Source organism: Zootoca vivipara, chromosome 3 (genome assembly GCF_963506605.1).
Source record: "Zootoca vivipara chromosome 3, rZooViv1.1, whole genome shotgun sequence".
In the NCBI taxonomy this organism is placed as follows: domain Eukaryota; kingdom Metazoa; phylum Chordata; class Lepidosauria; order Squamata; family Lacertidae; genus Zootoca; species Zootoca vivipara.
In genome coordinates, this window is record NC_083278.1 from 93,479,255 (window position 1) to 93,506,888 (window position 27,634).

General features: G+C 41.8%; 1 protein-coding gene across 1 annotated transcript in view; it reads left to right on the top strand.

Annotated features, from left to right (window-relative positions):
• The first annotated feature begins 309 nt into the window (after window positions 1–309).
• USH2A (usherin) overlaps window positions 310–27,634 on the top strand; it is a 452,818-nt gene continuing 425,493 nt past the window's right edge. Inside the window, exons 1-3 of the mRNA XM_060273280.1 lie at window positions 310–402; window positions 1,064–1,727; window positions 5,238–5,403. Coding sequence (XP_060129263.1) covers window positions 1,243–1,727; window positions 5,238–5,403 — 651 coding nt within the window. The 5' untranslated portion in view covers window positions 310–402; window positions 1,064–1,242. The remainder of the gene's footprint in view (window positions 403–1,063; window positions 1,728–5,237; window positions 5,404–27,634) is intronic.

Sequence of the window (27,634 nt, forward strand, 5' to 3'; positions counted from 1 at the left end):
AACCTGAGTGTTCCTTCCACAGTGCCTCCTGCCAAGGCCTGTTTACTAAGAATTACTGGGGGTAACTCCACGGTTGCCAGGCAACGGGAACTAGTGCTCCTGCCATTTGAGCCAATTGTCAAACCGAAGGTTTGAGCAGTCGTCTCTTTGAATTGCAATAAATAACAACAACAACAACAACAACAACAACAACTCAACTTACCTCTCAATAACAATTGCACAGTATTGTGTGTGTGTATATATATATACATACTGTATGTATATGTGCCAAATTATCTATCTATAGTATCAGGAAAGAGCACAGACATTTGCTAGGAAAAGGGTCATGCAGGACAGATGGTGATATGTTTTTAATCAGCTTTGCTGAGAGCTAAAAGGAGCTGCGTGAAATGGACAATCGGGGTAAGACGCAAAGTGCTTTGCAAACTTAAAGTTGTGTGTGTATGTGTATTTAGCCTTAGAGTATCTTTTCAAAAATGTGCCATGTGTTTATATACTTCTAAATGCCATGTTTAAATTACTTTGCACGCTAAGAAGGTTGTTTTTTTGTTTTGTTTTTTTGCTTGTCATAATATGCATAAGTGCAGTGAGTTAAGGGTCTCTGTACTTCAAAGACAGAATTGTAAAGCTGTGACTCTATGTAGCTCAACTAGAGAAAACTCTGTGGCTGAAATAAAATACATGGTCCACATGCAAATACAGAATTTGAAGTTTCAGATAGTTGTGCCAAAATATATATTTTTTAATTCCTATATTCATGCTTCACATATGCATTTCCCCATCAAAGTTACCTTGTGATTATAATTCTTTCTTATATCTAGTTCTGCATTTTGCTTAGGTATTATACAACTTCATTTATGTGGGGTTATTTAAATCCAGAAGATAAGAAGCTCAGACAAGGGAGAATCATATTCATATGCCATTACAGTGATAAAATAGATTTTCTATTGCATCTGATGTCTCTCCTCCCCAGCAGATGTAGGTCAGTCTGGCCCTAGGTATATGCATGATTATGTACAAAGCACCCATTTCCCTTATGCATTGTTTTTCTGTTGGCTTTCAGGTGTTAACCATGTCCCACGTGTCTGCTACTGGTTATGAGACGGGCGACACCCTCTGGATTTCAAATTAAGATGAAATGCTGTGTCATCTCTAAACCAGGCTACCCAAGGGCATTGCCACTGATGCAGTCATCATTACTTATTTAGGGATGCCTTATCAAGAGGAGACCTTCCTGTAAACATGATTTGCCTGGCTCTTCCCTTGCACTGCGGTTTCTTGTTCCATGCCATTGAAACATTCATAATGGCTCATTATACATCTTTACCCCTGGCCAGCTCTCAGGGGCACTTCCCAAGACTTGAAAATGTGGGCTCTTTCAAAAACATTTCCATTGTGCCAACCCAGGCTACCTGTGGGCTGCCGGACCGGAGTGCTTTTTGTCAAAGCTCTGCTGCTGTCGAAAGTATCCACTCCTGTACCCAGCAGTTTTGCATCCAGGAGTGCCCATACAGGTCTTCCCCTGCCCCTTATGCTGCCATTCTCTCAAAAGGTCAGGGTGCCTGCATCACAAGAGACAAGAATGACCTGCATCCTGGACCACTGAGCAACTCACCCAGCTTTATTTTTCATAACCTAAAGGGTTGCTTTTCCACTCCCCACGCTCGGAAGCTTGGGACATCATTTACCTTAATAGTGTGGTTGAAACCTGAGAAAGAAGGTGTAATGTAAGTAGCTGGCAGCTGTTGACTTAATCTGTAAAATCAGTCATAGTAGTAGCATACAAAGTTACTGTTCAGGTGTATATAAAATGGATGCGACAACCTGATCCTTACTCTGAACGTATTACAATTCTAGTCTGGCTGCACTGGCATCCAAAATGTTCCCACTTTCCAGGGAAAATTCAAAGTACTGCTTTTTAACCTATGGAATTTTACTTAACTTGGTGCCTTGCTACCAAGGATGCCTTTTCCATTATGCTGTTGGGATATTTTATGGTGATCTTGCTGTTGTGGGATTTAATATAGGATCGCCTTTAGCTTTGCTTATTGTTTTTTTCAGGTTTAGTAGTTTATTTTCTATTTGTTCTGTACTCCTGTTGTAAGTCACCATAAGAGCATTTTTTTGGTATATGATACCAAATGATTATGGTGATAATGATAATGATGATAATTTGGTACAGCCTTACTTGGCGCTGTGGGTTAAACAGAGCCTAGGGCTTGCTGATCAGAAAGTCGGCAGTTCGAATCCCTGCGACGGGGTGAGTTCCCGTTGCTCGGACCCTGCTCCTGCCAACCTACATTTGGGAATCACATGTTTGATGGCTTCACCATGGAAAGTGTATTCTGTCTGTGTAAAGCGAACATGGTTAGAAGTGTTGTAGCCTAGCATTTTCTGTTTTGTGCTTATTGTCTGTGTGCAGAGCTTTTAACATCCATGTGGTTTCCCTCCCAGTTGCATTTTGAAGTGGGGGGACTATGCTACATGGTAAGCATGTAAACACAGAGCTGTATTGCCATATAAAATTTGCAAATGCACACAATGTTACATTCTAGGTGCAGCAATGTAAGGGAAGACTTGTTATGCTCCCTGTCAATTGCAATCCCATTTTACAAGTTTATTACCAAATGTTTGGCATGAAAGGAGTCAGTATAGCTGGGTTTATGGCAGCCAAAAGGGATGGAATCTTAGAGTCTCATATCTATTACAGTACTTCTCCCCTCCAATGGCATACATTTCCTTAAGAGACTCATTTCTTTACTATGCAACATATAATCTATTACACTGAAGGTGGCATATGCCATTGTTATGTTGTATCTACTAGGTATGTGCACCAGCCACAAGATTCACCTTGTAACTACAGTTGCAATATTTGGATCTACTTGGTGACCTTCCAGTTTAACCCGATACCAAAGTGACAGCCTGTAGGTCCACAAGGCGATGCCTGGGCAACATCCTTGCCCCAGTTCACATACCACCAGAACAATTTATGACTGCCTCTGTTGCATACCTTATTTGCATCATGACAGAACAATGGCAAATCTACCCCATTCATTCAAGCATTGTGTTTCTTGTTCATGGTGGTTTTTCAGATTGAGAGACCATCTTCAATGTCATGTCTCTCTTTGAAAGATTGAAATGATTCAAGAGCTCAAGTGCCCATAGAGACCATCCATTGATTCAGTAGAATCTGATGGTCCACAATGACAGAAGCCACTGAAGAATCCAAATATGATCAACAGAAAGCATTGCCCTTTCAATTTCTAGATTGGCATTGGGCACATGGCAGGACATCTTCTCCCATATGGTGCAGTTATTTATTTATTATCTAACGTGTTTGTTACCCCACATTTCAGGAAGTATTACCAAGGTGGTCTACATTCTTCAAAAGGAAGTAACTTCTTGGAGAAGCTAGAGAGGAAAACAAAATTCTGAATAAGAACTGATGCAATTATTCTGGATTTTATTTTAAAGTGTTACACATCAAGGTCGCTTCCCTTACTAAAGTCATGACACATGTGGGGGTCCACATGTGGGGGTGTTTGTTTTTAGATAAGCAAAATTAATAAACCCTGGATTATCCAATTATTGTTTATCCAGGAACTGGGTAAATCCAGTTCATAAATATTTTCCTACTTGGCTGTGTCTTCTATCAAATATTTGTTAACGAAAAACTAACATGTTTACATGCAAACAGAATTGGCAATATGTTAAGAAATGCATTTTTAGTAAACTTGCAGACTGCCTGTTTGGCTTTAAAGATTCTGTTGACAAATACTGATGGGATCAAAATCATTACCGAAAGGGAGTAATGGTCCAACTCTATTTATCTTACCGGATTAAAAGTGTGTTAGTCACAAATCTGTCAGCGGGCATAACCATAACTGTATCCAGTTGAAAGCAATGTGACGAGACTTAGGAGCAACTAGTATTAAGCCATTTTTTGGCATGTTGTGGCTTAGAACTTTGAACTAATGCAACAGTGTTTTTCCCAAAAAACTGGAAACACACACACACACACACACACACGTTCTAATGTATTTTCAATGTTTGTTATTGATATAAGTATTGCTTATAAGAACATGATCATGCATAAAGTAGGTTATAATTTTATCATCTTTAGAGCAGCAAAAGAATCTGCCATGAACATACCATTCTAACTGAATACAACTGAATTTAGCAGCAAGGCCCAACCCTACCATGCCAAAATTGATAGATGCTGAGGCCAGAGAGCAGTTGCAAGGTGCTGGAGGTCAGCGCTGTTTGCAACCACCAGACTCGCTCAGCCTAAACATATCTGCATACTACTACATATTCAGGGAATGAATAACTGGGAGCATTCTAGAGAAACAGTTTCCCATTGCAACCCTGGCTTTTAGGTCAGGCTGTTTTCGGTCCACTAAAACTGGTCCGAAATGCAAAGGACCCAAGTATGGGCAACATATAGGCCAGTCTAGGTAGCTGAGTGTTCACGCAAAGCAAGGAGGATTCTCCCAAAAGACCACAGTACAAAAGGAAATTATTGCATTTCCATTCGCTGCCTACTGTGTTCATGACAATACCCACAGCCCAAACTGATGCAGACAAATTTTACATCATGTCATTTGACCTTTAGGGGGGCATTCTACTCTGTACAGTGGATGAGAATAGGGCTGGATCTAGACACATCAAAGAAGTGTCTCGGTTTAAAGTGTTGTAAATTTAAACAGGGAAAACAGGTAGAGAAAAACGGGACACCACATCACCATCTGGTGGCACAATGTTATATCGTATATACAACGCATATAAATTGTGTTTTCTTTACCAGTCTAGCTGAGTCCTAGGACTGCTCTTCAGTGGGTTATCATGATTAAGACCGTGCTACAGAAACCATTGCAGTGAAAAAGGAACAGAGGCCTGCTTTGCTCCATGCATTTCCGATATTCTACACATGCACAAAATCCTGTCAAGTTCTATGCATGCACAAAAATACAAAGGCATTGATGAAACACCAGTGGTGTAACCCAACCCTACATTTGGTAGCGATGGTGGCCTGCCTTGGTACCATGCACTCCCACTTGCCGCAGATGATCATGTTTAATTTGCATTATCCCAAGTGAGAATTTAACTCAAGGAGAGAGGCATTTGCCTGCAAAACATGGCATCGCTTCTCCCTCTTCTTCCCGTGGCTTTTGTAATACAGCTCAGCTACTCCTCTGGAAGTTGACCTTTGACTTCCTTCTTTATTGTTTCCAAAGGTGTATGGTGGAGAAAGCTGTTGATGGGCAGACTGTGTTCAAGCTTACAGTCTCTGAGAAAGAGACCATGTTTTATTATCGCACTGCAAATGGGCTGCAGCCACCGATAAAAGTAATGACACTGGGGAGAATTCTTGTGAAGGAATGGAATCATCTTAGCGTGCAGGTGAGTGAAATGACAACACACACACATTTAGCATGGGTAAAGTCTTGAATCGTATGATTGGGGCATAGCTGAACAAACACCAAAGAGGCAGAGTTCAGGTTAAAACATATTGCTATAAACTGGTATATATTATTGTAAAAGGGTAAATCCTGTCAGGCTAACCTTTTAGTGTTTTTTAAAAAATAAAGTGTTGATTAGTATATGGATAAGAGGTTAGAGTTTCAAAAAACATTCGATAAAGCAATTCACCAGAAAAACTCCTGAGTATGCTTAACCATCAAGGGATAAAGATAGGTCCGTTTATGGATCAGTACCTAGTGAAAAAACAAGAAAAGAGTAGGAATGAATGAATAGTTCTCAAAATAGAGGAATGAGTCCCCCCAAGAATCAGATTTGGGTCCTGAGCTTTTTAACTTGTTCATGAATGATGCAGATTTAGGGGCAAGCAGTTTGCTGATGATGCAAACTTGTTCAAGGTAGTTAATATAAAAAGGGAATGTAAGGGGCTGGTTGGCCACTGTGAGAATATGATGCTGGACTAGATGGGCCATTGGCCTGATCCATCAAGCTCTTCTTAACTAATCATGGGATGCCTATCAAAGAGGATATCAGTACTATCAGGGTATAGGAAATCTGTATAGTTTAGAATGTTGCATTTTACTCAAACAAATACACCAGCGCTTTTCTGATTATGTGGTCTCTAATTTACGTGAAGTATAACTTGTATGTGACCAGTTCTTTCTGTACTGGATTGAGCTAATGGTGCAATTACTATACAATCCCTGTATATGATACTTCTTAAACCCAGGATGCTATTCATCCATCCATCCCCAATGCCTAAAGTTTACATGTTGTTTGCTTGTTTATTCATTTATTTGATGATGCAAGTGGTACTTCAACTACTTACTAAGTACTTTGTATAAGAGACTACATGTTCTAAATGTGGGGTTGGTGACCTTTTGGGGCTGGTGGGTACAACTGAAATCTTGAGGAAGTACTATGGGCACTACTCGCAAAATGTCTGCTGTAGGAGTGTGACATAACACTAAATGGCTGCCATGGGGACATGTAGAAGAGGCTGATCCAGTGCAAACAGGAACTGAGTAGTAAGAGCAAACAGTTTCTCATGCATTATGGGTTTTTGAGGAGATATTACTGAGACCTCTCATGAGCACCACAGGAGGTACTGGTGGACGTGTTGTGACTGACAGCTATTCTGAACGATAAGCTGCATTCCACCTCATGTACGTTCAGAAACAAAATAAATCCTTTGTTAACCTTTTCAGCAATTGTGTGCAGCAGTTTTCTTTAAGTCAGAATTGTTTTTGATAATTTCTTGAAAAACCAATTCCTACTTTTTATTATTCTTCCCTGCTTTGGTTCTCTCTATTTCTTCTTCTTGATGTGCCAGCAATTTGGTGTGAATAAAATGTTTGGCTGTTGGATTAAAAGCAGTGACCTTAAGGCCAAGCTAATGAACTTTACATCCAGAAGATGTTACATTTGTGCTATTACTGTCAGCCACACCTTGTGGATTGAAAAAATTGCTAAATGCTGGGGTTTTGCAGTGAAAATGAGGTCACATTTTCTTAAATGATTAGGATGCAACAATGCCTTCTGTGCCAATCCTGGTCTTAAACAGAGGTTGCAGTGAGACCTATCATGAAATGCTTGAAATTGTTCAGCCAAGCTTGTTTGCTTATTTATTTAAAGCATTTTTATCCCAATTTTCAGCTAATAAAAGAATGTTGCTGGAGTAGCGTACAAATGTCAGCTATAAGAAAGTCCCTGCCTTCAGGATTTAAATCTAAAAAACACAACACAAAAGGGAAAACCATTGGAGGGAAGGAGGGAAAAGACAAAATTCAATTATGATTTCTTAGCTATAGAATTCTTGTAATGACCAGCTGGATTAAAAATATTACAAGAAGAAGAGCTACTGGTAGGCCCCACATTCCCATCTCTCTCACTTTCCTATAGTGTGATGGAATAGCTACTCCGACTTAATGCACACAGATGTCAGGGACCGTGCTGAGGAGGGGCTGCACTGAGGAGGAATGGTGGGAGCCTCCCCCCCCCTGCTCCTGATCAGGATCCTGAATCTTCCCAGGAGCAGGAGGACAGTGTAGATTTGGAACAGTGGTTTGCAGAGGGACATAGTTCAGAAGGCAGAAGTTGGGAAATACTGGATAGGGAACAGCTAGGAGAAGCAGCTCTGGGAGAGAGAGAGAGCTAACAGCCTCTGGAAAGCATTCCTCCACCCAGCTCAAGGACAAGAAGAGCTGATAGGGTGGCAGAACAGAAAGCACACAGATTACAAACTCAGGGTGACTAGGGAGGAAGTGAGTGGAACTCTTAATTGGGAGCACCGCCATTCCTAGGAAATGGATTATTTGTTCTCTCACTGTGATCATTAAAGTTCCTAACTAGTAAGAAAACTCATTTTCCTTTTCTAGTTACAGGTAGGTTAGCCATGTTGGTCTGCCGTAGTTGAAACAAAATACAAAAAAAATCCTTCCAGTAGTATATCTGAAGAAGTGTGCATGCACACAAAAGCTCATACCAATGACAAACTTAGTTGGTCTTTAAGGTGCTACTGAAAGGATTTTTTGTTTTTGTTTCATTTTCCTTTTTTTACTTATCTATTGTTGGGGGGGGGGAGCTGATTCCCTGAAGCCTGAAAACATGTGACACAGGCTCTGTGGGTCAGTGGCTTTAACTTATCACTATTATGAGGGCTGTTTCCATGAGGTTTGTAGATATGACTCCCACAACTTGAGGATATGGGCCTCAGAAAAGTTTGGGTGAGGAGAGGGTGCAGTTCAGCAAGAGACCAAATGTTTTATGCATAAGGTGCTGTGTTTGCATGTGCAAGGCCCCTGGCAAGACCTGTTTTGTTCTTCAAAGATTTCCTAGTCATCCCGCTAGCCCAGGTTTTGTGTATATTGGCCTAAGACACACAAATATGTTCTCTCTGTGCCGTTTTTGTGAGGTTTGTCCACCTCTAAAATTTCCACTTTTAGTAGCCTCTCGACAGCTACTGTCAGAATAGAGAATACTGAGCTTGATAGAACGGTAGCCTGACTTCTTATAAACCAGCTTCATATGTTAGCTCATAACAGAATAAACCTTTTGACAGTGGGAAATCCATTTCTATGAGAAAAAAATTATGATGCTAGTCCAGGGGTCCCCAAACTAAGGCCCCAGATGCAGCCCAATCACCTTCTAAATCTGGCCCGCGGACGGTCCGGGAATCAGCATGTTTTTACATGAGTAGAATGTGTCCTTTTATTGAAAATGCATATCTGGGTTATTTGTGGAGCCTGCATGGTGTTTTTACATGAGTAAAATGTGTCCTTTTAGTTAAAATGCATCTCTGGGTTATTTGTGGGGCATAGGAATTCGTTCATTCCCCCCCAAAAAATATAGTCCGGCCCCCCACAAGGTCTGAGGGACAGTGGACTGGCCCCCTGCTGAAAAAGTTTGCTGACCCCTGTGCTAGTCCAAAATTCCGTGTTCCATCCTTCTACTACAGTAACTAAGAAGTCAACAGCTGGCCTTTCCTCACCTTTCCAATACTAGTGTCAAGGCCCGAACTGGCTTCCCAGCCCCAGAACTGTTTTATGTTATTCATTCATATATTGTGAAACTGATTTAAGCATATAACTATGAGGAGTACAAAATATCAGTTAAAACAAAACAATGTAACATTGAAATCAAAGGGGTAAGGGGGAAGCATGGGTCACCTGACTAGAAGGTTACAGGAACAGTAATTTGTTTTCATAAGAAGGGTTGCTTGAATAGCCAACTCTTAGGTTGGTGCCTAAAATTCATTACCAGACGGTGCTAGCTTGATTTCATTAGTTAGAGAGTTCATTAATCCTAGTGCCAACACAGTAAATGCACAGTTTCTTGCTGAGGACAGTCTGACAGTGCCACGCACTGCAAGATCTGCCTCAGGGTCAGATTATAAAGATCAGGCACAGGTATAAGGAATGAGGTGATCCTTTAAGTTCACTGGCCCCAGGTTGCTTAGGGCTTTATATGCTAGTAGTAAGACCTTTACTATTAGGCCCTTTTGGAGAGAAGATTGAGAGATGGCTGTTACTTACTCAATAAAGTGGAAGGAGCAAGGTTTCCAGGCTGCCATCTCTTAAAAGAATCGCAATCCAACACTTGGTGTCCCGCTTTGTCCACCAGAAACTCAGTTCAGCTTTGCTCAGCCTCCACTTTTTAATTGGCTTTGTATACCATGCAAACTCGGCAGTTCCACTTGTGTGTTATTTTGTTGGCCTTTTAGGCCAGGCTATGGGCCAGAGGCTCTAGGGCAGCTGATAGAAACTCCCCCATGGTAACAGTTTATTTGAAAACGGTAGCAGATAGGCTACACCTGGATCGGGTACAAAGCACCTGCCACAGATAAGTTATTGCAGGTGATACGTAATCTCTGTTCTGACGGTTCTGTAGGATTGAGATGTAATCTGGCTTTCTTGGGATGCTCACTCACATTCTCTGTCTAAAAGAATAAACGAAAAGATGAAATTTTAAGTTCTTTAGGAATGTTGTGCTTTGATATCCACACTGGATATGGTGTGAGTGGCCATAAGAGTCTGCCAGCTTGGAATGTTTGTTGCAGATTCAGTGTCTGTAATTATTAAATTATGTTTTTACTAGCCTTTATTTTGCCTGATCATATCTGTGTAACTCTGCCGTGTTTTGGCAGACAGCAGCACATTAAAAGCCCTAGAAAGAAAGTTTAAATTCGAAATGCAAAGAGGTAACCAGAACTGAATTACTCTCCTGGGAGCAAAATGCTCTTAGAGTGCCTGTTGAAATCAGCATTATCATTTCAATGCATGTCAAATGTGAGTCATTTCCTAGTTTAGGCAAAATTTCTTTATAAATCTTTAAATCTTCCAGTTCTTTCAAGAAAAGGTTAAAGTACTTATGATTTAATGAGACCGCTTTACATCATAACTGTTTGACTATCAAGAGAAAACTTGTCCTTTCCAATTTGTAAAATCTTTTTATTATTATTTTCCTCAAATGTTTTTAGATAGTCTATATTTTATAGTTAATGCCAGGAAACTGACAACCGTAAATAGCCTGAGCAAAACATTTACTTCCTCATCTTAAGTGTACAAAGTAAAAGTAAATCAAGAGGAGCATCCCTCAAGGTTCGCAGGCTGTGATCAAGGCACCTATCTGTAATTTCACGTTATTTGGGTCTCAAGTATTTTATCATCTTTTATTTTTGAAGTTGCATTCACTGGTTACTTGTAAGGCTGAAATGCTGCATGCTATATTTACATGGGAGTAAGTCCTATTGCTGTATCTGTCCACACCAGCTGCTATTTAATTTGATGTCATTTTGATGCCCAGTTTTGATTGTTTTACTTATATTTTGTAAAAGGCCCTAAGCATGATCATGCATGCAGGGCCAGCCCAGGACGTTTTGCTGCTGTAGGCAAAATGCCCTGCTGGCCCCACAACCACGCCCTTGCCTGTGGCTGTGCCTGCACTGCAGCCACAATGCAGTGACAGTAGCAAGGGTCTGGCGGTGAGAGCAGTGGCACTGCTGCAGTGGTGCAGGCAAAGTCCCAGCATAGCTGGCAGTGGCGCAATGGTGAGGGGAAACAGCTTGGCTCAGCCACCCATGCCAAATAGCTTCACCACACCTGGTTGATGGACTGCTCCTGCATAAATGTATGAATGGCTCCATAAAGGGGCTGGGCAGGCTGTTATGCTTAGTAAACTGTAGCCAGTAGTGTGGCATGGGGGTGTACACAGGGGCAGTTGCTCCAGAAACAACCTTGTTCGGGGCACAAAATTTCAACACCTGGTGCTGCTTCAATACAGCTGTGTGCTTCCGTAGCTGGGGCTCCACTGAAAATGGCTTCCCCATGCAGCCCAGGAAGTGGCCTCTTTAGACGACGGAACTGTTGGCGTATTTAAGCAGAGTAACTATTGCGCAACAAAAAGCGTTTTGAGGAGACTGCAAAGTATAATCAGGAGTGGATTTAATTAAAGAAAAGCAACAGAAGTTACACTAATCATAAGAACATTGCAGAAACATGACCCATCCAGTGACCCACCACCCAGGGTACTGAGCGAGGTATGCAGACCTCCTCATATACTGTATGCGATTGCTGACATGCCTTAAATCAATACAAACTCAACATCAGCTGCTGTACTGCCCCACAGCTGCAAAACTAGGTCACTACATTTCTGTGGAACAGTAATGAACCCTCAAACTGTTAATCACTCAACAGGAACAACTCTTCTTTTCTTATTTCTGTGGATGTGATCTCCTGGGTAATGCAGACACCACTTGAATGCACATGTGTGGTCCGTCCATTTCCACCACCTCCATGTGGTCCCAGGCTCTAGCAACCCACTGTAGCATAGGGTTCTGGACACTTTCCCCCTACCTTCTAATATCATTATTAGGGGTCACGTTGGCTTACCCAGAATGTGACTTTCTTTTCACCTACTTTTCATAATTTCCCCTGAGTTTGAATCAAAGGAGTAATCTCCACATGACTGAGTTACATTTCTAGAAATGGGGGGAAATGTAAATACCCCGTATATTCTTGCGTATAAGACGACTGGGCGTATAAGACGACCCCCAACTTTTCCAGTTGAAATATAGAGTTTGGGATATACTCGCCGTATAAGAAATACAACCCAGCGTATAAGACGACCCCCTGACTTTTGAGAAGATTTTCCTGGGTTAAAAAGTAGTCTTATACGCAGGAATATACAGTATATTTATAATTTGTTTTGAATACGTAGCAGAATTGTGTTTTGTCCCAATGTCTCAAGGACCTCCCCTTCCAACATGGACTTACCTTGACCTTTCGTTTGTCATCAGAAGGCCTTGTACAAGGGAGGCGTAAATCATGGCAACAAGGGAACAGGCCTTTTCAGTGGTGGCTGCACAATTGTGGGACGCTTTCCCCAGGGAAATTAAAAATGTGAAACTGCCACCAGAAAGGCCCTGTCACAGGTCAGCAGTCAGGGGTTTTCACCATGCATGGTGTCCCAAGTGCTAGTGAAACTGACACACATCAAATGCAGATGGGTAGTAAAATGTACCCACCCAGACTATTGATCGGAGAGGCCCACTTATGCCTCAACAAGAAATGAGTTGGGAATAACAACAACAAAAGGCACCTACTTGCATAACATTTGCATGTGATAATTTATACTATAGACATGAATTTAGACATTATTTCCATAATTTAAATGGAAATACAATACATCTCACTCTGCTGGTGAACAAGACTGTGACTTATGTATTGGCACAGCCTGCTGTCCAGGTACTAACTGCTGATGGGTAGCTTCAAGGTCCTTGTTCTCTCTTCTTATATTTCTTTATCTTTAAACCAGACTTGGACTGGACAGTCCTCCAAAGAGAACAGGTGTGGAGAACTTTTGGCCCTCCATATGTTGCAGAACTACAACTCTCACCAACCCCAGCAAGCATAGTCAGTGACCAGCAGTGATGGGAGTTGTAGTTCTGCAACATCTGGAGAGCCAAAGTTTCCCCACATCGGAAATGGAGATTGCTTTCAAATAGAGGACTGTCCTCTGAGAACCCTTCAAAGAGAGAGCTGTCCACTGCAAAAGTAGGATGCATGACCACTCTCATATTGAAGGAACATAATTTATGGTGGAAATTTTTATGAGAACGATCCACTGTGCTCCTGAGTAGCTTCCATTAATTTTAATGTGTTTTTAGAGGGGAATGTCCCAGGAGATTTAGTCTTATGTCTTTTAAATCATGGGTGACAACTCTGCAGGTCATACCAATAATGGGCATCAGTGAACTAAAATGGAAGGGAATGGGCGAATTCAGTTCGGATGACTATCATATCTACTACTGTGGGCAAGAATCCCGTAGAAGAAATGGAGTGGCCCTCATAGTCAACAAAAGAGTGGCAAAAGCTGTAATGGGATGCAATCTCAAAAATGACAGAATGACCTCGATACGAATCCAAGGCAGAGCTTTTAACATCACAGTAATCCAAGTCTATGCACCAACTACTGGTGCTGAAGAAAGTGAAATTGACCAATTCTATGAAGACTTACAACACCTTCTAGAAATGACACCAAAGAAGGATGTTCTTCTCATTACAGGGGATTGGAATGCTAAAGTAGGGAATCAAGAGATAAAAGGAACAACTGGCAAGTTTGGCCTTGGAGTTCAAAATGAAGCAGGGCAAAGGCTAATAGAGTTCTGACAAGAGAACAAGCTGGTCATCACAAACACTCTTTTCCAACAACACAAGAGACGACTCTACACATGGATATCACCAAATGGGCAGCATCGAAATCAGATTGATTATATTCTCTGCAGCCAAGGATGGAGAAGCTCTATACAGTCAGCAAAAACAAGACCTGGAGCCGACTGTAACTCAGATCATCAGCTTCTTATAGCAAAATTACAGCTTAATCTGAAGAAAGTAGGAAAAACCACTGGGACAGTAAGATACAATCTAAATCAAATCCCTTATGAATACACAGTGGAAGTGAGGAACAGGTTTAAGGATTTAGATTTGGTGGACAGAGTGCCTGAAGAACTATGGATTGAGGCTCGTAACATTATACAGGAGGCAGCAACGAAAACCATCCCAAGGAAAAGGAAATGCAATAAAGCAAAAGGGCTGTCCAACGAGGCCTTACAAATAGTGGGGGAGAGGAGGCAAGCAAAATGCGAGGGAGATAGGGAAAGATACAGGAAACTGAATGCAGATTTCCAAAAAAAATAGCAAGGAGAGACAAGAGGGCCTTTTTAAACAAGCAATGCAAAAAAAATAGAGGAAAACAATAGAATGGGGAAAACCAGAGATCTATTCAAGAAAATTGGAGATATGAAAGGAACATTTCATACAAAGATTACCATAATAAAGGACGAAAGTGGTAAGGACCTAACAGAAGCAGAAGACATCAAGAAGAGATGGCAAGAATACACAGAGGAATTATACCAGATAGATATAGAGGTCTCATGCACCCCAGGTAGTGTGGTTGCTGACCTTGAGCCAGACATTTTGGAGAGTGAAGTTAAATGGGCCTTAGAAAGCACTGCTAATAACAAGGCCAGTGGAAGTGATGATATTCCAGCTGAACTATTTAAAATTTTAAAAGATGATGCTGTTAAGGTGCTACACCCAATATGCCAGCAAGTTTGGAAAACTCAGCAATGGCCAGAGGATTGGAGAAGATCAGTCTACATCCCAATCCCAAAGAACAGCAGTGCCAAAGAATGCTCCAACTACCGCACAATTGCGCTCATTTCACACGCTAGCAAGGTTATGCTTAAAATTCTACAAGGCAGGCTTAGGCAGTATGTGGACCGAGAACTCCCAGAAGTACAAGCTGGATTTCAAAGGGGCAGAGGAACCAGAGACCTAATTGCAAACATGCGCTGGATTATGGAGAAAGCTAGAGAGTTCCAGAAAAATGTCTACTTCTGCTTCATTGACTACGCAAAAGCCTTTGACTGTGTTGACCACAGCAAACTATGGCAAGTTCTTAAAGAAATGGGAGTGCCTGATCTCCTCATCTGTCTCCTGAGAAATCTCTATGTGGGACAAGAAGCTACAGTTAGAACTGGATATGGAACAACTGATTGGTTCAAAATTGGGATAGGAGTACGACAAGATTGTATATTGTCTCCCTGCTTATTTAACTTATATGCAGAATTCATCATGCGAAAGGCTGGACTAGATGAATCCCAAACCGGAATTAAGATTGCCAGAAGAAATATCAACAACCTCAGATATGCAGATGACACAACCTTGATGGCAGAAAGTGAGGAGGAATTAAAGAACCTTTTAATGAGGGTGAAAGAGGAGAGCGCAAAATGTGGTCTGAAGCTCAACATCAAAAAAACCAAGATCATGGCCACTGGTCCCATCACCTCCTGGCAAATAGAAGGGGAAGAAATGGAGGCAGTGAGAGATTTTACTTTCTTGGGCTCCTTGATCACTGCAGATGGTGACAGCAATCATGAAATTAAAAGACGCCTGCTTCTTGGGAGAAAAGCAATGACAAACCTAGACAGCACCTTAAAAAGCAGAGACATCATCTTGCCGACAAAGGTCCGTATAGTTAAAGCTATGGTTTTCCCAGTAGTGATGTATGGAAGTGAGAGCTGGACCGTAAAGAAGGCTGATCGCCAAAGAATTGATGCTTTTGAATTATGGTGCTGGAGGAGACTCCATTCCTTCATTCTGAAGGAAATCAGCCCAGAGTGCTCACTGGAAGGACAGATCCTGAAGCTGAGGCTCCAGTACTTTGGCCACATCATGAGAAAAGAAGACTCCTTGGGAAAGATTGAGGGTACAAGGAAAAGGGGACGACAGAGGATGAGATGGTTGGACAGTGTTCTCGAAGCTACGAACATGAGTTTGACCAAACTGCGGGAGGCAGTGGAAGACAGGAGTGCCTGGCGTGCTCTGGTCCATGGGATCACGAAGAGTCGGACACGACTAAATGACTAAACAACAAGAAGAAGAAGAACAAACCAAAATAAAGCATTTGTGCAGAGAATTAATATTTTTTGCTGCATATGCTCTTTCCACTGCTGTGATGGGAGTTCCTGCTGTTGTCCTGTCCTGCACGCACTACCAATGGACTGGCATGAAGCCAGCATGGGTGCTTTGTGGTCTGTATGGATTGGGTTCACTGATTCCGTACATCTGAAACGTTGTTGGGAGGGGGTGGATTCATAATGTGGATGCCCTTAAGCATCTGCCTGGAAGTGGTTCTATTCCAACGTGCCCTATGGATTAATCAATGTGTACTTCTTATTGCTAATCTCTCTTATCTCTGCAAGTACTTTCTTATTCTTTGGGTGATAAAAGAACAAAGATTTTCTTCAAGAACAATGCCTCATTTGACATCTATATCTTACTGTTAATTTACATGATTACATACAGTTCAGAGTGTGGGGGAGAACCCTAAATCAGTGGTAGAACTGTCATTTTAAAGAGGCGGAGGAGGTGGGGGTGGAATGCCTGCATTATTATAAGATTGCATCAAGTGAACTCCAGTAGCTTTTGTTTAAATTAATTTTGGTAAACCTTTTTGATGTAGCTGTTTTGGTGTTAAAAGACAGCTTGATAAATCCTTTAACTTGTCTCTTTTGATGTTATAATCAAGATCCTTGGATTTGGAATCCTGTTTCGTTTGTAATTAGGGGGAAAACACAGTAATGATGTGGCAAGGAAGCAATTGTTCATGATTGGTTTTTACACATGATGATGAGGAGGCCTTGATTGTTACGGCTTAATTCCTAAGGCTCTGGTCCTGTTAATACCTGTTTAACAAGGGGAATTTCAGCAGGTGCTGATTCTCTTGCAGGAATAACAAGAGCTGCACCTGCCAAAGGTTCAGCATAACTACCGTATAAATTGTACAGGTGTGCCATATTTGCCATTGCATCAGGTCTCTCTGCTGTTTAATATTTTCAAAGTAGTCTTTGAGACTACCAAAAATGACATTGTTGGTTTTGAATTTGCTTTTATATTTGTGTTGCTGAACATAAATTTTCTCTTGCTCATTTAAAGTTCTGCTCCTTTCCCCTCTCTGCATTGTGAGTGGATGGAGGGAAACTTGTTGCAGATGAGGAGGAAGATAGTGACTTGCCACACTGCCTGCTTCATATTAAGGGCTGTCACGTGGAAGGTGGAGCAAGCTTGTTTTCTCCTACTCTGGAGAGTACCAGCAACTTGAAGTTACAAGAAGGGAGATTCTGACTAAACTTCAGGAAGAACTTTCTGACAGTAAGAGTTGTTTGACAGTGGAGTTTCCTTCATTGGAGGTTTTTAAGCAGGGGTTGGATGGTCCTCTGCCACTGATCCGTTTGCAGAGATTCCTGCATTTCAGGGGGTTGGACTAGATGGCCCTAGGGGTCCCTTCCAACTTTACAATTCTATGGTTCTATGCAGGCCAGCCAAGGGGAGGGTGCGTATTTTCTCCCTCCACTATCACAGGTAGCATGTCTCTGAATACCATTTACTGGGAATCACAGGAGGACAGAGTGCTGTTGTGCACATGTCCTGGTTGTAGGCTTTCCACAGGCATCTGGTTGGCCTCTGTGAGAACAGGACGCTGGACTAGATGGGCCACTGACCTCATCCAACAGGCTCGTCTTATGACTAACTATGAAAGTCTATTGCAGCATGGTATTAGGTGGAGGTCCAAATGATCTCAATGTCAGCTATCACTGTTCTTGGACCAGGATAGCCTAGTCACAGTGGTTGATGTAATAGCAACCTCAAGTGTGGACTTTTGCAATGTGCTCATGGGAGTCTGTCTTCAAAGCTGTTTTGGAAGCTGCACCTGGTGCAAAATGAAGTTGCTGAGTTGCCAAGTGGACCACTTTACCATACACATCAAAGCCCTAAGCAATTTGAAACCAGGTTAGTTATGCCATGGCCTGCAGACGTTCATTTCATGGGAAGTTGCAGGAGGACTTTTTCCAAAGTAGCTTTCAGTCTGTGGAAAAACCTCTACCAACATACGGCAGATACCGGTGCTTACTCTGGTGACCTTCTGCGACATCTTAAAAACATATCTGTTTGCTCAAGCTTTGCCTGGTCTCTGATACCAGTTGAATGGTCACCATGAATGGAACTGTTGCTTTCTACTGAATTGTTCTATTGCACACCATGTTAGCATTTTTCTAATGAGCAGCAGTAGATAACTATTTAACTAAATACAGTTCGACGTTGCAGAGAGCCCTTTGTGTTTTGGGACTGGTTGTGTTTTAATCCGGTTGAAAAAAAGGGCAGAATTTGAAGTGTGGGTGTAGATTAAATAAGATATGTTTGGTGAGCAACCCAATATGTCTCTTTTAGGCCAGAAGAGTTTAGGAACCAGTGCTACTTTGGCTCCAGCTTGCATTGTCACCTCAAGCCTTTTTGGCTCAAAGCTGTGCATGTCACTCACCCAGGTCTCCTTTGACAATCTTTGATGGGTGCAGCCAGTGCTTTCCCCCCTGAAAAAATATGTTTGGGGGTACTCTCATTTTCCTATTCATATTGAAATACTGCCCCTCAATGAGGCCTAACTTAGATTCACAAAAATGTTTAGGGGTATGCATACCCCTGCATCCCCTCCCCCAGAAAAAAGCACTGGGTGCAGCTGTTAAAAGAATAGAACTTTGTCAGGTTTGGGGCTCTGAACCAGATATGGAAATCAGAATCATAGAGAGAGGTTCTCTCCTCTGTCATCCAGTGGAACTTAGAGCCTGAGGCTGAGTCTAGACATATCAAAGAAGCGTTTCAGTTGCAAACTTTGTATGAGAAATCAGGTTAGCAAAAATGGAACTCCACAGCGCCACCTGGTGTTAGAATCCATAAACCATGCATATAAAGCACTTTTTTCTTTGCCAATGTAGCTGAGTCCTAAGTTAAGTCTAAGTGTTGCATATCGTTTAATATTAATTTAAGTTGTTGGGTTGGTTTGATCCGTCTCTTAAGAACACCACAACATCCTGGATGGATCAGTCCAGTGTCCATTTAGTCTAGTATCCTTCTCACACTGGCCAACCAGATGCCTATGAGAAATCAGCAAGCAGGACCCGAGCACAAGAACACTGTCCCGTCCTTTGGTTTCCAGCAGCTGGGAATCAGAAGCATGCTGTCTCCAACAGTGGTGGAACATAGCCACCCTCCACAAATTTGTCTAATCCTCTTTTGAAGTTATCCAGGTTGGTGGCCATCATTAATACTTGTTGGAGCAAATTCCATAGGTTAACTTGTGTGAACAAGTATTTTCTTTTTGTCTCTCCTGAATCTTCCAACATTCAGTTTCATTAGATACTTGAATTGTGGCGTCTTTGTTCCTCTCTGCATGGGTTTTTACTAAATTACTGTAGTTGGCTTGTGCACATTGTCACTGGGAAGAAAACCCACCACAAAACCAGGGAAGTGCTACTAACCGGCAAAATAAGAAGAAAAACACAACTCCAGGCACTTGAATTAAGGTTTATTCCAGACCCAATGTGTTTTGGAACAAATCATTCCTCAGGGACATGCTTTAGCAGCAATTCATAGTGAATACGTGGGGCATGGCTGTGCTACAGCAGTGACTATAGTCCCCTATGTATTTGATTAAAATTGCCGCTAAAATATGCCTCCCCTCCCCAATAAAGTATTTCCTCCAAAATCCTTCAGACCTGTATAATAATGTTATATAAAGCTTGTGTTTCCCTCTTTTTATCTTTATTTTGTATTTTCGTAAGGCAGCAACTGCCTTTCATATGTCTATACAGCAGGTAGCTTGTGGTTGGAGCTAAATGTTAAATTGCATCCTTTAGTACAGTGTTTCCCAAACTCAGTTCTCCAGTTGTTTTTGGACTACAACTCCCATCATCCCTAGCTGGCAAGACCAGTGATCAGGGGTGATGGGAACTGTAGTCCAAAAACAGCTGGAGACCCAAGTTTGGGAAACGCTGCTTTTATAGGCATCAGCAGCAGTGAGACCTTTGGACTGGAGTTTTGGAATCCTAAGTTTGTTCTGGTGTACTTGATTTGTTACATTTGAAATACCCTCCTGCATGGTACAGGTGGGCATTAAAGGCTTTTGCAAGGTGATCAGAAGGAACCTCTTAGATTATCTGGAATAGCTGTGGCACCTTCACAGGCAGACCACATTCTGGTTTCTTTCTGATCACACTGTGTGAGGTTAAATTTGTATTAATACAAAGCTAGTTCTTCAACATCAAGTTAATTGCTTCAGGTGCTCACCAGAGTCCCATCATTGGTTCCTTCTTTTCTTTTAATTTACATGGTTCTTTGAGGGATTCAGGTTGAACTAGTGTCACCGCACACAAAAGGAAAGTCTTGGATTGCAGGAAAACCATTTCCCGTTGAGAAGGGATTAACATTGTAGGAGATAGTGAGAAAGAAAAGTAAAGGAGGGCAAAGAGAAAAGCTAAAATATCTTTTAGACAAATGCTAGGAGCATATGTAATAAGACTGCTGAATTGGAGTGACATGTTTTCAAGGATAAGAAAGATATTATTGGAATAAGAGAGACAACCAAGAAAATGAAAGGGGATTTAAAATGCCAAGATAGAGAAAGAGTTTTAGTGAGGGGGAAGAACTAATATAAAGCTGGAAGAAAGGTAGTAATATTGGTGAAGGATGATACTGAATTTGCAGCAGAAGTTAAAAAAAAAACCACATGCACCACACACTGAAACACTCCTATAAACATTTTGACGGATTCAACAGAGAGAGTTTCTGTGGATGTTGAGGGCAATACAAAGTAGCTGGGATATTTTGAATGTTGCTATTTAGCCAAAAAAAGGAAAGTAAAAGGGGAAAAAAGTTGAGGACTTTGATCACTGGTGGGATAAAGAGAGGATTGGAAGAGGGAAGGGATTTGCTAGTGAATAGTTGACATATTGAGAGTTTTCTTTTTTTAAAAAAAACAACAGTGCAAATTTCCAAAAGCTAGCATGTGATCATAACCCTTCCTACAGTTTCTGAAACAAAATGCCAAGCTCTGTGTGAAAGTGTGATCTGAATATTGTTGTGCAAAATGTATATATCAACCTGAATCTGTGTATGGATATGGTGAACAGGTAGGATCAAGCAATCATATCAGCATTAAATTTGAAATACATGTGCAAGTATGTAATAGACAGCCAAAATGGTCCCAAAGTTATTGATTTTTTTTTTAAGTAGAGCTAACTTTGAAAGGAAAAGCTAAAATGCTCTGGGGATTTTTTGCTTGCATTCCTGTGATGAATGGGAAATCCACTCCACACAAGTGGAAAATATACAGCCTATGAAATGCATCGAGAAACTGCAATTAAAATTCATCCCAGTTAAGTCAAAAAAAGGAAAAGCCGATATGGGCCTGAGGCAAAAGAAAGAAAGGCAAAGAGATAACTTGCTCCTCCCGACCCTATTCTCTTCCCTTTCCCCCTCACTCTTCTTTACCAATCCTCCTTTATCCTCCCTGGATCCTCTGTTTTATGACAGTTCTGTCACTCTGATCCCCTGATGAGGTTTCTTTTTCTGTCTTCTGTCTCTGCCATTGCTTTGCAGAGGAGTGGGCAAATCCTTAGAGGGAAGGGTTAGGAGACATGTCTCTATTTTCCCCCTTTCTCTCCCTACCTTTTTTCCCCAGGTCTTTTTTTTTTTTTTGCCCCTCAGAATAGCTTCAGGACTCAGGTATTCCCAGATAACCTAGTGGCTATACCTTGGCCTTACAGATGTCATTGAAATCTTTGCATGCTAAGGTGATAAAGGAAGATGCAAAAAAGATGAGGTGGATAGTCTGATGAAATGGCTGGGCTCCTTTAGATAACTCAGAGGGTGTTTTAAATGGGATGAATGTGGAGCGGCTAGCACTGTTGAAACAGCATTTCTTTCACTACAGAGCATGTGAAAAATGGAAGCTAGCCCCAGCATGTCTTTGTTTGGGGGGGAGTAAAAAGAAAGAAAAGGGATATTTTGGTTTAGAGTTGGTAGTGATGGTTCAGAGTCCCTAAATGGGACTTCACATGCAAACCACTTTCTCTTTCAACATTCTCTCCAATAATTAGACTGAAATGTGAATTGATATCTCTGTTACATAAGCTGCATTATATTGAGTCAGATCATTGGTCTGTCTAGCTGTTTAGTATTGCCACACTGGCTGGCAGTGACTCTCCAGGGTTTCAAGCAGATAATGTTCTCTGCTCTACCTGAAGATGCCAGGGATTGAATCCAGACCTTTTTATACATGCAAAGCAGATGATAATATGCTTCTTAAATCGTCAGACTTCTCTAATTGTCAAATAGTTCTTGCTGAAGGAATCTGTAGGGAGAACTGAGCTCTTCCTGTCCAATGTGTATTTTTGTTCATAAGGCAAAGTGCTAAATCAAACCCTTTGAATATGGCAAAAGGCCTACTTGTATACAACTACATGTTACATGCTATTACATGCACATTTCTACAATAAAACCCACTGAGTCCCCTTTTTTGGAAAACCTGTTTTGGAGAAGAGAAATAGTGGGAGGAGAGGATGCTTAACACTCCCACAAACTGTTGATTCACTGTCACAACTCCCGCTACACTAACAAGTTTCCAGATACCCTCACAAGCATGCAACCCAAGGGGAATTCAATGGGAATAGTAGGTGCAATCCCCATGGGTAGAAATACTCTAGGAAGAAGGAGTTTAAGATGGGTGGATGTTTTGTTTTGAAAAGGTGGGAAATTGAAGACACAATTGCAGTATTGCATAAGAAAAATGGGAAGTGTCTAAAGAAACTGGAGGGGCTGCATAAGGGACCTTGGAATTAAAAGTAGCATATGTACAGATAAGTAGTACCAGTAGCTAAAGCAAGGCAGAAGAACCTCAAACCCAGGGTCCTTGGGGCCCCTCTGTCTAGCCCCCAGGACTCTTTGCAGTCTGTGTCAAGTACTTTTGCCTGGCCCTGCCTAACACTGGCAGTTGCTCATGAAAAAATGTGGCCATTGGGTTGAAAGCTTGTAGGGAGAATACTAGGAGAGCTAAGGAAATCAGCCCTGAGTGCTCACTGGAAGGACAGATCCTGAAGCTGAGGCTCCAATACTTTGGCCACCTCATGAGAAGAGAAGACTACCTGGAAAAGACCCTGATGTTGGGAAAGATTGAGGGCACTAGGAGAAGGGGACAACAGAGGACGAGATGGTTGGACAGTGTTCTTGAAGCTACGAACATGAGTTTGACCAAACTGCGGGAGGCAGTGGAAGACAGGAGTGCCTGGCATGCTATGGTCCATGGGGTCACAAAGAGTCGGACACGACTAAACTTCTAAACAACAACAACAACAACAACAAAAGCTCAGAATGATAGTGCAATTCCAGTAGGTGGCTGCATGGATGGATCCTGGGGTTGGCTTATTCACCTTCACTGCCCAGTCTCTAACACCCCCCTTTTGAGTAAGGTGCTTGAGAGGAAGGTGGCGGCTCAGCTGCAGGCACTACTGGAGGAAACAATTGAATCAATATCTATTCCAGTTTGGCTTCAGGCCTGAGTTTGTCATAGTATTGGCTGACCCTGTTCAAGGGAGAGACGAGGAGTACAGTGCTACTGCTGCTGTAGGCTCCCTCAGCAGCTATTGATACCATTGACTATGGTATCCTCCTGGACTGTCTCCATAGGTTGCGAACTGGAGTCACAGTTTTACAGTGTTCCATTCCTATCTATATTACCGGTACCAAAAAGTAGCATCTCTCCAAACTGGCAGCTTAGCTGTGGAGTGAAGCAAGGCACGGTTCTGTCCCCAATGCTATTTAACAGCTATACAAAACTGTGAAACATCAGGAGGTTTGACGAACTGTGACATCAGTACAGCACTCAGATCCACTTTCCTGCTTAATCTCCCTAAACCTAACCCTATCCCTGGAGATAGTTTGGGGCCGTAACTGAGAAGGCTGCTCTGTCCTTGGTCGCTACTCTGACAGCAAGCGGCTATGGAAAAGGGACTCTCATGATGATTACAGAATACATACAGGTTCATGCAGGTGGAAGTGGCCGTTTTTGTAAATATATTGAGCTCTGAAAGGGAAAGTGTAATGACTAAAACAGGCTAACTCTTTCGCCTCTGTACTTCTCTATTGGCAACTTCCTTAAACATACTTCTGGTTAGGGTGGGCAAAAGATGGTATGGCTGGTGAGCCTTGGGGTTGTGTTATGGCAGATTTTGACACTTGGCAGAGCAAAATGAAGTGAGTTGGATCCCAGATAGCACAAGCCTGATTTGTATAGCCTATGACCCTCTCCAAAGCCAAATGCCCACTAGAAACTCAAAAAATCTGCTTTTGCACCCTACTTTCCGCAGGACTGCAAAAACAGCAAGGTTGTTAGGAACCCAGCAGATTGTAATGCATGACTAGAGAGCCTTCATCTTGGTGGGTAACAAATCGTGCAGTCCCTGGTCTATAGTAAGGCCAAAAAATAAAAAATCAGGTGAGAGTGTGGCAACTTCAAGTGGCCTTTAGCTGTCAATCATATTTGTATTCCTTCATAACGAGTTGTGATGATTTGTTAACTGAAGAAATTCGCCGAAGGCCGAGCCATGACGGCAAGGTCTTATGGCCTCTTTGCCCACTTGATGACTGACCGACCAATTTCCGACAATGCTATGAAGGATCATAAAGTTTAGTTCCATGTGCATTGTGATGATAGTTGCATCTATATTTAAAGCTTTCTGTCACCGAAGCACTCTTGGTGTTGTCAGGCTGTCTGTTGGGCTGGATGAGCTGCAACTTCTTGCAATTGAATGTCAATAAGACCAAAGCAATTTTGGTTGATTCATAGCACCAGCTTAAGCATATTCACTTTCACAGATTACATTTGACAGATAGTTACCTTCAGTTGAACTCTGTGGTTAGAAGCCTTGGTGTACTCTTGACAGAGAGCTTAAGAGTTGATGCCTAATGTTTATTTCATGCCTTATTTTTACCTACCTAATACTGCACTGGAATGCCCACGTTTTAATATATTCAGAAAGGAAGTTATAGTCAGTCCAGCAGTTATCTGTAAGTATGGTGCCATCCCGATCCAATTTCAATATTAAAAATAAGCTTGGTTTTCCAATTAGGCAGTTTAAATTCAAGAAGGTAATCTGACAGGGAGAAAAAAGGAATCTTCCCACCTCAACCCCCAATACAAACTAATAAAATTGGAACCACAAACACAAAAGTATATAAAAGGAACAAAAGTTAGGAAAGGTTGTGGGAGAGGCTACTGTTCAGAAATAGAGCACATTCCTTCTTTGCAGAAGTTCACCATCACAGTCCAACCCCAGGGAATTCCTAGGTGAAAATATAGTAGGATGCATGCTGTATGGGAAGATTCTGGATGTCGGGTCAGAATGCATATTGGGGAGGGGGGAACGCAGAGGAGAGGGTCCCCTGCAACAGATAACAAAGAGACCAAGTCACAGGAACCCAATTAAAAATAGTATTAATTTAAACAGATACAGAAAATATAAGCCGGAGCCACTAAATCATGACAGACAAACAAGGACCATGGTATAAACTACAATCCAATTCTCAGAACATGTAAACAATCATAGAATTATTCAAACCATACAGGATGAGATCTCTAGGATTGAATCTCATTTCATTCTTTTCTTTTTTTGACACTTAGAGAATATTCATTGATAGTAGCAATTAACCGCTTATAGCCTCAAATTATTTATTTAATCTCTATACCGCAATTCATCCAAAGATCATAGGGCGGTTTACAATGTAAAAACACTAAAATACGTACCATTGTAACAAACAACAACAATACCCCCTCACACATAGTTTAGAAGACCATTAATTGTTTAATTAGCCAAAGGCCTGAGGGAAGAGAGATGTTTTTTGCCTGGTGATTAAAGATATGTAAGGAAAATGCCAGGCATGCCTCCCTGGGGAGAGCTTTCCACAAGCGGGGGGGCCACCGCAGAAAAAGCCTATTCTCATTTTGCCGCCTTCTGGACATCTCTCATAGGAGGTACACAAAGAAGGGCCTCAGATTATTATAGCAGGGTCCAGGTCAGTCCATATGTATGTAGAATGGAGATGACTATATGTATCAGTTCAGAAAAATAAGAACTATACATCCATAAATGTTAAGAGTAGTTTCAGAGTGACTCCATTTTTAACAATGGGAAAGAGTAACAGAACAGCAGAGCAGTGGATTCAGCTTATCTGAAATGGCAGGGAAACATATTTTTGTTCTTGCTCAAATTGGAGGAGAATTCTCAGCTATCTTGACCCACACAATAGGTTGCAGACATGGTCGTCACACAGATGACGGCACCCTGGACGGCAGCACAACCCCCCTCTCAGTCACTGCCTGCCCTCTTGCCCCTCAGGCAAGCAACCTTGCACACTACCAGTCAACGTACAGCTGAAGGCTTCCTCCGCCAAGCCCAGCCGTCTGCTCTTTTGCCGAGATGTGCAGAGAGCACACACATGCCCCCTAGAAGAGATGTTTGGAGTTACAACCCTTTTTTGAATTTCAGTGGGTTTACTCTGAGTAAAACTTAGTTCGATACCACCTATAGTAATTTTATTGATTCCATTTTTAGTTCCTTCGTGGATGCATAAAGATCAGGGTTTACAGAAGACAGTTTTTCAGCTGAAACAGCACCATAGTTGGCAGCATCACCAGGAAGTTTTGCTACCCAGCTTAGATGTTACCATTGGTCTGTAAGACATTATGCAGATAAATTATCTGAGCTGGCTTGTCCTCCAGGACGTCATCCTTTGATTTCTGCTGTGTTAACATGGCATTTGCATTTTTTTTTGTCTTCTCAAGAACGAGGCCCCAGACAAATTCCTCGTGACATATGCAGAGAAGCCCTTTCATGTTAAAGTGACGTGTTTCTTGTTCTCATGTGTTTGCTATATAAATTCATTATCTCTTGCCAATCTTTAGATCTGCCAAGAACCCTCTGTGTTCTCTCAATTTTCATTCTGAATCAAATATTGAAATGCAAACAGCAAATGATTAAAAATATTCTCTCCACCCTAACCTCACGGTGTGCCTCACAAGAGGATAATGATATACAGTAGATTGCACAAATACAGTACAAAGCTTGATACAGACGGGTGTGCCACATAGACTATAAGAGGCCAGGCATGGTACCAGGGTAGAAGCTGCCATTCCAGTAATCACTGCCATGGCGTTCAAAGGCAACACCAAATTAGGGGGTAGAGGGAATGAGGGAATGCAATAGGAGCAAGATGTGTGCATCAGACTCATTTGACTTCTAAAAGGCTTGTCAGACACTAGATTAATGAACTCTAATCTTTACCTCCTCCCACATTTTAAAAAGCTTGCTGCTGCTGCTGCTTTTTTGGAAATTCAGCATAGGGAGAGAGTTGCTGAAACAAGAAATATGGGAAATGTTGAGCATGCCTATACTATTCTATACTATTCTATACTATACTATACTATACTATACTATACTATACTATACTATACTATACTATACTATATCTGGGTGGGGAACTTGTAGCCCTCCAGTTGTTGTTGGACTCCATCTTCCATATCCCCCAGCCAGCATGGCCAATGGTCAGGGATGATGCGAGTTATACTTCAGCACCATTGGGGTGGCACAAGTCCCACATATCTGTGCTAAGTCTAGTGTGGTGTAGTGGTTAAGAGTGTTGAACTAGGACCTGGGAGACCAGAGTTCGTAATCCCCACTCAGCCATGAAGCTCACCAACTGCA